We start from the raw sequence: 11512 nt of genomic DNA, 5'->3' as shown, positions 1-11512 counted from the left end.
TTCAAAACATAATTTGGTTTTTAAAATCCTGAATAGAAACTAAATAACAAAAAAAAGATTGAAATTTATTCGTGAAACTAGCGTTTATAAACTCATATTTATCAAATGATAATAATTCACATTTTATTGACGCCAGTTTGTCAACGCAGAAAAGTGCATTAGAAGCACAAAAGAAGAGGGCATTGACTCCCCTTTACAAAACAACACTCAAACCATAGCATCCAACTGTACCTTCAAGATAGGCCCTCCCAAAAATCTCTCTAAAGGAAGAGCTTTTTCAATGCTTCATAGCTAAGTGATTGCATTTCAAAACTCTTTCCTTAGCTTTTTTTCCTTTCTACACATTCATAGTTCATAATTGATTGTTATGTGTGCATTATATAAAGCGCTTTGCCAAAGGATATAAGTTTTGATATATGGTGAAGAACGTTCAAAAGAGAGAAGAAATGGCATTATTTTTTATGAAGTTTTTGCTGATGATTTTGACGTTGAAGCTTGTGGTCATGGCTTCTCATGACTATGGAGATGCTTTGACAAAAAGTATATTGTTTTTTGAAGGCCAGAGGTCTGGAAAATTGCCTCCTAATCAGAGGGTCACTTGGAGAAAGGATTCGGCTCTTCGTGATGGCCTTGAGTTTGGTGTAAGATCAATATTTTCTCTCTTTGATCGGGGTCATTATGATACAACCTTCGTTTTTAGTCTTTATTTCTATCTACAATCAAGCTTCTATTCTAACCATTAAATTTATTATTATCTTTTTTATATCATATAAAGTTTATTTGTATTCTCTCACTCTTATAAATTATAAAAGATTATATATTTTCAACGTTATTTAAATGGGGTTATCACTTTTGAAAATTAATTTCAATGATGACGTGGACATACACTATTATTTTATAATATTTTATTGGATAGATATGCCAATAATATCCCTCACTATATTGTCATAATAATAATGAGGAGAAGAATAACAAGAATAATAACATTCCTCAGTCAACTCGCTCCCTCTAACTAAACATTACAAATATATATATATATACATACTTTTTGTCAAATTGACTGGACATACAATAATCTTAATTTAAACGATTGAATTTAGTAAAAATTTGATATACATATGAAATCATGAAGTTTTATACATATGTTTTATACCTCTAGAAAATTATTTTTATCATCAATGATTATTAATAGTTAAGTTCTTAACTATATCCTAAGTTCTAAGCCTATGTGAGGAAAAACGTAGAAGAATATATACGTACATATAAGACTAATATATTATTGTTTAATATATAAAGATATTAATTGTTAGGAGAACCTCCTACGTTTTAGATATATAAAGGTCACCATTCATCCTCTTTTCTGTAATCATTACGTCTAATTTTTAATCTTCATAATAGTTACAATTGAAGGTATAAAAGATATGTTCTTTGAAGTGAAAAGTCTAAGATTTGAATCTCGTGTCCATATTGAAACTATAAAGAAAAAAAGAAAATAGTTCATAGCAATTAAATATATTGTTTAGCCCCTAAAAATGTAATTTTAATTTAACCCTTTATTTTTGGTGAAAAATTAAAATTTATATGCAAATCTTAGAAATTTGGAGATAGACTTAAAAACATTTAATATACATTATTCTTCCTCAAAATTTCTTCTAACTTTCCTCAAAGTATAATGGTTAAGTATAGTCATACTCACCTTTGTCGATTAAAAAAAAATCATAATAATAATAATATTAACATGTGACCATGTTTAATTATCTTCCTAAAATTTTCTTTGGGTATCTTACAAAGTACTATACACATAAATTTGACAAACTAAAAATAATGAAGGTTTTAAGATGGATGGTTATAGGTTGACTTGGTGGGTGGGTACTATGACGCCGGCGACAACGTGAAGTTCAGTTTTCCAATGGCGTTCACCACCACCATGCTTTCATGGAGCGTGTTGGAGTTTGGGAAAGACATGGGTTCGGACCTTCCCTACGCCATGGACTCGATCCGATGGGCCACTGATTACTTACTCAAAGCCACCTCCGTCCCTGGCTTTGTTTTTGCTCAGGTTGGCGAACCCTATGCTGACCATTTCTGTTGGGAGAGGCCCGAAGATATGGATACGCCCAGAACTCCTTATGCCGTCAGCAAGCAGTTTCCGGGCTCCGAAGTCTCCGCCGAGATCGTTGCTGCGCTTGCTGCCTCCTCCATCGTGTTTAAGCCCCTTGATAGAGGCTACTCTGCCAGGCTTCTTAAAAGGGCTAGAATGGTGAGACGATTTTGCTTTTGTGTGAGCTCATTTTTCTCACCTTATATTATATGTGATTTAACAGGTTGACGATAGAAGTATAGTTTTTTAGAACTTTTTTTTTTCTAAATAGAGATGCAAATATAGCAATCACGTCTAAAGTATTTGCAAGTATAACATAATGTAAAAGAATTTGCAGATATTACAAAATTTAGATTCAATTCTCGAAGTCTACAAGTGATAGACCACACTAGTAGAAGTCTATCAAGGATAGAGTCTAATACGAATAGTTTTTGCTATATTTGCAAATCTTTAAAAATGTGCTATACACTTAATTATTATCCCTAAAAGTGTTACCCGATGCAATAACCTTTATATTTAAATATGGCGCAGATCTCACATTGGAGAGACCCTTTACTCTTTTTATAAAATAGACGAGTTACTATTTTATTTGTCAATATTGGTTTTAAAATGGAATCTCATGTTATCTAATATGATATCAAAGCTCATAAAACTCATATGGACATTCCATCTCCACCATCTTGAGAAAGAATGTTTAAGATCCCCATATTGAAAAAAATGAAGATGCCTCATACTGATCTACCGACACACATTTGATAATTTAGTTAATGACACTGGTTTTTCTTTACTCAATTAGAGTTGTGAGTAATACATATCTAAATTTTAAAATGTGTTTTATAAATTAGAAATTTATTAAACACACAATTGAAAGGGTAGGATAATAACATATTATTTATTTTAGAATACAATGAATAACCTTCTATATGAGAAACTACACGTCTTTGATTGGTATGTTATTTGATATCTATTTGGTTTTTTATTTTTGAAAATGTTAGACTAAATCTTATCAATTAAATCTTAGAAATAAATTTTAACTCATAAGAATTCAAATTCTTCCTTAAACAAATGCAAAACCATACTAAGATTTATGAGGGAACAAACATGATTTTTTTTGCTTAAAAAAATACTAAAAACAAAATAGTTTCTTTAAGAAATGTGAAACCATGTAGACCCCTTCCGGTAACCATTTAGTTTTTTGTTTTTGTTTTTTAAAGTGAAACATATCTCATCCACATTTCTTACCATAATTTGCATATTTCTTAAGTATAATAGTTAAATTCTTAGTAAAATTCCAAAAACAAAAACAACTTTTTGAAAGTTACTTTTTTTAGTTCTCAAAATTTGGCTTGATTTTTTTAAACAATTGATAAAATGTAGTTAAATTCTTAGTAAAATTCCAAAAACAAAAACAACTTTTTGAAAGTTACTTTTTTTAGTTCTCAAAATTTGGCTTGATTTTTTTAAACAATTGATAAAATGTAGATAACATAGGAAGAAATTTGGGAATAGAAATAGTGTCCATAGACTTAATTTTCAAAAATAAAACTAAAAAATAAAATAGTTACCGAACAGGCCTAAATTAATTTGATTTTTTTTTTTTTTTTTTTTGGTGGTTTAGGTTTTTGAGTTTGCAGATACTTATCGAGGGTCTTACAACGAAAGTCTTGGAAAATGGGTTTGTCCATTTTATTGTAATTACAGTGGCTATGAGGTATGTATTATATATACACATTTCTTGAAATAGTTGTTTTGAAATATAATAAAATAAACTAAAATACTTATAAAGATAAGAAAATGTCACAGTTCATCAATCACGTTTGACATTTTGTTATATTTATAAATATTTTCAATAATTTCTATTTAAAAACTTTTTCCTAAAATAAAATATTTTCAATAGATAATTTAATAAAAGAAAAAGTTAATTTAATTATCCATGTAGGACGAATTAATATGGGGAGCTGCTTGGTTATTCAAGGCAACAAAGGCTGCATTTTATTGGAACTATATCACTAAAAACATCAACAAAATAGAGAATAACCCTGCTGTCGATTATGTGATTAACTCTAAAAATAATAATGCCCTTCAATTTCAACATTATTCTGGTGGTAGTTTTGCTGAGTTTGGATGGGATACCAAAAATGCAGGGATTAATGTCCTCATTTCTAAGGTATATATTTTCATCGTTTCTCAATTTCATTATTATTATTCATATTTCGGAGTTTAATTTTGGTAAATTTGAATCTCTAAATTTGATGAATGATTAAGAAATGAGTTATGCTAGGGTTGATTTAAAAAAAAAAAAAAAAGATCGGAAAGAATGATTAATTTGAACCTAAACTTAACGAATTGCTTTCAATTTCATCCCTTTTAAATTGCATACTTAAATCGGTGTACTAAAATTTACACTTTCGATTAAGTTTTCATTTATTCATACACGCCCAATGTCACGTACGGTTGATTTATGGAAGACATTTATTTATTTATTTTTCTTTTTTTAAAATCAAATCATCTAGTCTCACCACCATCATCATGTAAACCTCTCGAACCTAAAGCCAAACTTTACTTTTTGGGTTTTTTTTATTCAAAAGGAAATTTATGTCGGCAACAAGTACCTAATATGGAGCAACATGTCGCAAAACTTTTCTGAGATGATTGAAATAGAAATAATGTAACTAAAAATGTAAATGGATACATTTATGAAATTGGATATGTAAATAGATTAAAATGAAAGTTCAAAGATTATTAGAACGGCTAATTAAGATTTATTTGGTAACTATCCATTTAGTAATCATTTTATTTTTTATTTTTTTTTTAAATTAGATTTATTGACTACTTCCACCTCTAAATTCTTTCCTTTGTTTTCTACTTTTCAACAAAGGTTTAGAAAACAAAGTCAAATTTTGAGAGCTAAATAAAAGTAGCTTGAAAATATTGTTTTTGTTTTTAGAATTTAGCGAAGAAATCAACCATTGTACTTAAGAAATATGCAAATTATTGTAAGAAATGTGAATGAAATACACTTAATTTTTTTTTAAAAAAAATTAAATGGTTACCAAACGGGATCTTGATTTTTAGTTTTTGTTTTTTTAAAACTTAAGCCTACAAATCTCACTTTCAGTTTGGTTTCCAAATTTTGTCCGTTACATTTTATGAATGTTTTTAAAACCAAGCCAAATTTTAAAAACTAAAAAAATAATTTTTAAAAATTTATTTTTGTTTTTAAAATTTGTCTAAATACTAAATCATTTTATTTAAGAAAGATGTAAATCATTATAAGAAATGAAGGATAATGAGCTTAATTTTCAAAAAATTAAAAACAAAATCAAAATAGTTACTGGTGCAAAAATTGATTTTTTTAAAAGAAAAATGAAAATACTTTGACCCAATTGTTTATTTATTGTAGTTTGTGATGAGTGGAAATGATTCTTCCAACATGTTTATTAATAATGCTGATAAGTTCATATGCTCAGTTCTTCCTGAATCGCCCTCTGTATCCGTCTCTTACTCACCAGGTAATTCATTCTCTCTCTCTATTTTTCATTTAGTTACAAATTTGGTAGAAAAATAAGAAACCATTTACACAAAATAATTTTTTTATTTGGTTAATAGAGACTAATAAAAAATCTATTAGTGTCTATCAATTATAGAAATTAATATTAGTCTATTTTTTATACTATGTGATTGATGCTGATACGTCTATCATTGTTTTTTTTTTTTTTGTTATTTCTATAAATATTTTGATATTTTTTCTAATGTGAAAATTTTTCTACAAATTTCACATAAAAGATAATTTAGACTTTCATAACGTTAATATGCAATAATTTAGTGAATTTTTTACGGCATAGGATTTAAATGTTAAATTACTTCAAAATTTGAGAAGGAATCAATATCTAATTTTGAGATTGATGATTCTATGCCATTTGAATGATGCGCATTTCAACAATGGCTGCTATCATTATATAAAAAAGGAAAAAGAGGAAATGTAGTTTTTAACCCTTCATAATAATGTAAACTAAAAGCTGTTAAACATAGCCCATAAAACTATAATAGTGAAAACACTAACCTTGTAATTCAACCATAAATTGTATTATATAGTATACCATACTTCAATTAAAACATAAAAAGTTTAAGTCTCGTTTGGTAATAATTTTATGTCCTATTACAAGGTGAAGGATCGAACCTCTAACTTCTAGGGGAAAAAAAAAAAGATCATGCCAATTTTTTTTGTTTGAAAAAGCTACATGACGTGGGTCAGTAGATGCATCGGATTATACCAACTAGGTTAGCACAATCTTAGCATCTTCATCATATCCTACTCATTGATATTCAATAAACATGAGAGAAGATAAAAAAGATGGAGGTAAGCCCAATAGTTTTTTTTCTGAAAAAAAAAGCCCAAATATATTAAGAGCAAAAGAAGGTGAATTGTAATGCTTAAACAACTTTGATAGGTAAGACCAACACGCAAATATCTTTCCAGAGCTATGTAATATTATTTGATGATTTCGAGAAGGTAATTCCATTACGTTCATTCTAAATAGTCTATAAAGTGGCTACGATAGAGTAATTATCACTGAATTAAACTCGTTTTGACTAGTATCTAGTATTTATAAAATTTAATTTTTAAAAACCAAATAATTACTGATTGGAATGAAAATGCTAACCCTAGATTTTTAATGTTGGTATTAATATAGGTGGGCTTCTATTCAAACCTGGAGGAAGTAACATGCAGCATTCGACAGCCTTATCTTTTCTTCTTATTGTTTACTCAAATTACTTGAATCAAAACAAACGCCTCCTTCATTGTGGAAATAATGTTGTAGCTTCTCCATCTCGTCTCCTACAACTTGCCAAGGGTCAGGTATATATATATATTTCTTCAAATAACAAACTTAAGCCACTCAATTTAGGTTAAATTGCAACTTCAATCCTCAAATTTTTAGATTTTTATTCTATTTTGATCATCAACTTCCTTCTATTCCCAATAAATCTCTAAACTTAAAGAAGGAAAAAAGGAAAAAACTTCACATACATCCTTAAACTTACCCTTATGTGTCTAATAATTTTTTGAATTTTTAGTTTTATTTATTTAATTTTGTGTCGAAGAAGTCCTTAATTTATTTTTTAAAAAAAATTAAATTCCTAATCTATTCTATTAGGAAGAAAGTTCAAAATTTAGAATTAAATTTGGATATAAAATTTTAATTTTAAATCTAAGACCTCGTTTGGTTACCATTTAGTTTTTAGTTTTTGAAAAGCAAGTGTATTTCCCCTCAATTTGTTATAAATGTTTTACAAATTTTTTTAAGTAAAAGAGCTAATTTTTTTGTCAAATTCCAAAAACAAAAACAAAGCTTCCGTTTAGTAACCATTTCATTTTTTTAAATTAAGTTTATAAATACTCATCCTACCTCTAAATTTCATGCTTTGTTATCTGTTTTTTTTTATCTATATTTTCAAAAACCAAACCAAATTTTGAAAATTAAAAAAAAATATATAGTTTTTAAAAACTTGTTTTTTTTAAAAAAAAAATTGACTAAGAATTCAACTTTTGTACTTCAAAAAGATGCAAATCATAGTGAGAAATGGAGAGAAAATAGGTTTAATTTTCAAAAATTAAAAACAAAAAACGAAATGGTTAACAAACAAAACATTGTTTTTCAAAACTATCGTTTTTAGTTTTCAAATTTTGGCTTGATTTTTTAAAATATTGGTACAAATCAAAATAGATAACAAAAACAAGAAATTTTGAGTTAAAAATGATGTTGTTTTTCAAAAATTAAATAGTGAACAAAGGAGGCTTAGGAAGATATCATCAATTTGGCGGCTCTTTCGTGCAAAAAAAAAAAAAAGATCCTCTCTTTTTGTAATTATGATGCTTCAACAATGGCCATCAATTGGAATGTTTTTTCTCTAGTCTTTCATCATGTATATTGTTGTAGTTTGAGCTTTCCTCGAGTTCTTTGTCCGTATATAACTCTCGATATCTTTTGATTAATGCATTGCTTGTAGGTTCGGGATATGAGAAAGATGATAAAGATGTGTCAATCTAGTTGAGATATTCTAGTGTAGTTCTAATCTTTCTCCTTCTCCTACAAGTACCTTGTTAAAAAAAAATGTTTCAACTTAGTTGAGATGTTTGGGTGCGTCATCCTGACCCTAACTTTTCCAATAGTTTTTTAATTAAAAAAATTAATTTTGAAAATGTTTGAATATATTATGAACAAATTAGACATAAAACTAAAAGTTTATGGAGATGGACTTAATATTTTTGGAAGTCTAGAGACCTAACAAAAGATTGAAAGTTCAAAGACTTATTTGATATTCTTAAAATTTAAGGTCATGTTAAACAGAAAATTGAAAGTACAAATATCTATTAAACAATCTTTATGTTAAGAATCTTATTCAATACAAAATTAAAAGTTAAAGGCCTATTAATTAAAATATTTATAAAGTTCAAAGTCATATTGGACAAAAACTAAAAATTCATAAACTTATTAGATATTTTTAAAGTTTGAAATCTTACTAGTATACAAACTTACGGAAATGGTATTAAGTCTAGGGAGTTGGAGTTGTGAACTCCACTAATGTAAGGAGTTCGTGAACCCAACAATTAAAAACATCAATTTTATGTTTTATTAACTTCTTACCTGTACTCTGACCTCCACGATTTTATAAGTTTAATTCATTCTAGCAAACACTCTTTAAAATTCAAGAACTAAACTTGTAATTGAGTGACCATGATATATTTGTAGGTGGATTATATACTAGGAAGCAACCCATTGGGGATGTCCTATATGGTGGGTTATGGTAAAAAGTTCCCACAAAGGATCCACCATCGTGGCTCGTCATTGCCATCCATGGCCAACCATCCAGAGCCCATTGGATGTGCAAAAGGGAAACCATTTTTTCAAAGCAACAATCCAAACCCTAATTTGCTAATTGGAGCTGTTGTTGGAGGACCTGATTTCAAAGATTTTTATGCAGATTCTCGACTTGATTTTGTTTTTTCTGAACCAACTACTTATATTAATGCCCCTCTTGTCGGTCTCTTGGCTTACTTCAAATCTCATCCTAATTCATAGATTTTACATACTATTGGCTTTTAAATGTAATGTGTATATAATAATGGAATATTTATATGAATCTATGTATTTGTTCTATTGTTATATCTATTTGTTATATTATTGTTTTTCAAAAAAAAAAAGATATATCAGAGTCAGGGATCAATAAGTATACCACGATATTCTCCATTGGGATTAATGATAAAAAATTTCTTAACATGAACAGTAACACTCGACTTTTTCCTAGAACAAACTTTGGAAGTTATTGTGCATGTAGGGTTTAGAAAATATAAAGTTGGACTGAAAATATAGTTAAAAACAAGAAAATTCACAAATACTTTATTAAATAAAGTAACAATTTAGTTTGTTCGAAATCCCTTAAATAATAATTTAAGTCAAAATAGAAGTTTCAAAACGGAACGTTCGACTTATTTTGAGGCTAGTCCTTATATTCTTAAATAATTCAACAAAACAAAGGAAAATTCTTATAAACAAGAAAATCTCAAAAATATTTATATTTTATAATAAAAATTTCAAAAATATTTTATACTTTTGAAACTTTTTACTATAAAGTGTAAATATTTTTAATATTTTTTATATATTTAAAAATGCCCCCAAAACAAAACCACCATGTAGAAGCTCATGACCAAAACAATTCCCTAGGCTCATGCAGAAACAACCTGTTGTTGGGAATGTTTTAGAACTCGCAGTTCGTAAATTTTGTGTTAAACATTCTATTTATCAATAAAGCTATTGATGCATTCTATTATGAAAATTCAATAAACATATCCATCGCTATAGTATGAATACTTTAACTTTATGTGGTGACATAAACAAGATCAAGTTAATAGTATATAGCTTAAATGGTCTATAAGTATATGGATGAAATTGGGTATCTCATCCTGGTAACACAATTGGATGCGACCCATTTTGTATAGATAATACAAATGACGTGATCCACAGATCATTCTTGTAGAGACATGTGAGTGAGGACATCCTATGCAACAAAATAATCATTTTTTCTTTATAACGACCATTTACTGTTAAAACTGACTATTTCATACTTAAATAAACTAGGATAACTCGATCTTAATCTTGAGCTAGCTATGAACTCATGTTTATTCAGGATTATCCTTTGATATGCATGGATGAGAGTGGTCCAACAGTACAGCTCAATAAGCCTTCCATTTTGGGATAAGACCGGATGGATAGCTGGGGACATAGCCCTGCAAAATGAAATCCACTCCTACTCATTTTAGGGTTAATAGATAGGTTGTTCTCTTAAGTGCTGATTCCAGGTCTTGAACAATCGGAGCACCGTCTTCTCATGGTAGAGAAGGATATGATTCATGAATAGTATTATGAATCGAATTGTTCATTAGAGGGTCAGTGGGAACTTAAGGAACAAGATGTATTTACTGGGGTAAAACGATAATTTTGACCCAGCTGTAATTACGAACGACCTATGAAGGATCAACTTAATGATTATGGTTTAGATGGATAGAAATATATATACAGTTAGAAGAGTGCAACTATCGAGCTATAGTGGTGTGCTTGATAGTTAACAAATAGTAATTAATTCAAATTAAAGAGTTTTAACGAATTAATTACAGATCGTTGGAGCTCATGATCTGTGGTTCATTAGGTCCATCTACTAGCTTATTAATTTAGAATAACGAATTGAGTATTGATGTATGAAATTAGAGTTATGAATTTGAAATGTTTAAAATCAAATTTTAGGGGTTTTGGATTGATTGTATATGATACAATTATAAACGTTTAATTTAATTGAAATTAAACGAAAATGGAAAATCAATTAATATTTAAATTATGATTTTTATAAAACTAATTTCTTGGATATTGATATTTTATTAAATAAATATTTAGATATTAAATTAATATTATTAATTAAAAGTTTAATTAAAATAAATTAAAATTAGTTTCATTTAAATTAATTATCTTTGAATTAATTTTATAAAAATAATTTAAAAATAAATGATTTTTAAATCATTTTAGGTTAGTGGATTTTTCCATTTTTTGGGAAAAATCCACTAACCATATGGATAGTCAACAAATTCCATTTCTAGTTAATGATGATCTTCAAGCTTGAGCTGCTCTTCATGCAACCCTATACATTTGCATGAATTCTACCTATATAAAGAACCTCCATGCATGAAGAACTAATAAGCATTATGTGTTATACTTGCTGAAGTGATAACCTGAAAACCCTACAAACCTCTCTCTTGTTCTTCATCAATTCAACCTGATTTAGTATTTCCAAGGCACGTTCCAACTTGAGCATAGTAGAAAAGATCTCGGTGGTAGTCCTCTCGGAGTTTCAAGCTCT

The 11512-nt window shown here is 28.2% G+C and overlaps 1 protein-coding gene across 1 annotated transcript; it reads left to right on the top strand.

Moving 5' to 3' along the window:
- Positions 1-446: 446 nt before the first annotated feature.
- Positions 447-9186, top strand: LOC120092995 (endoglucanase 4-like). Its single transcript, XM_039051281.1, has 7 exons — positions 447-641; positions 1853-2260; positions 3720-3812; positions 4041-4268; positions 5505-5613; positions 6796-6962; positions 8857-9186. The coding sequence occupies exons 1-7, from the start codon at positions 447-449 to the stop codon at positions 9184-9186; spliced, it is 1530 nt and encodes a 509-aa protein (XP_038907209.1).
- Positions 9187-11512: the final 2326 nt, after the last annotated feature.

The sequence above is a fragment of the Benincasa hispida genome, chromosome 12 (genome assembly GCF_027475165.1).
Source record: "Benincasa hispida cultivar pf3 chromosome 12, pf3_genome.v1.1, whole genome shotgun sequence".
NCBI lineage: Eukaryota > Viridiplantae > Streptophyta > Magnoliopsida > Cucurbitales > Cucurbitaceae > Benincasa > Benincasa hispida.
Note: the sequence above shows the minus strand (reverse complement) of the source record. Positions and strands in the feature narration are given on the sequence as shown.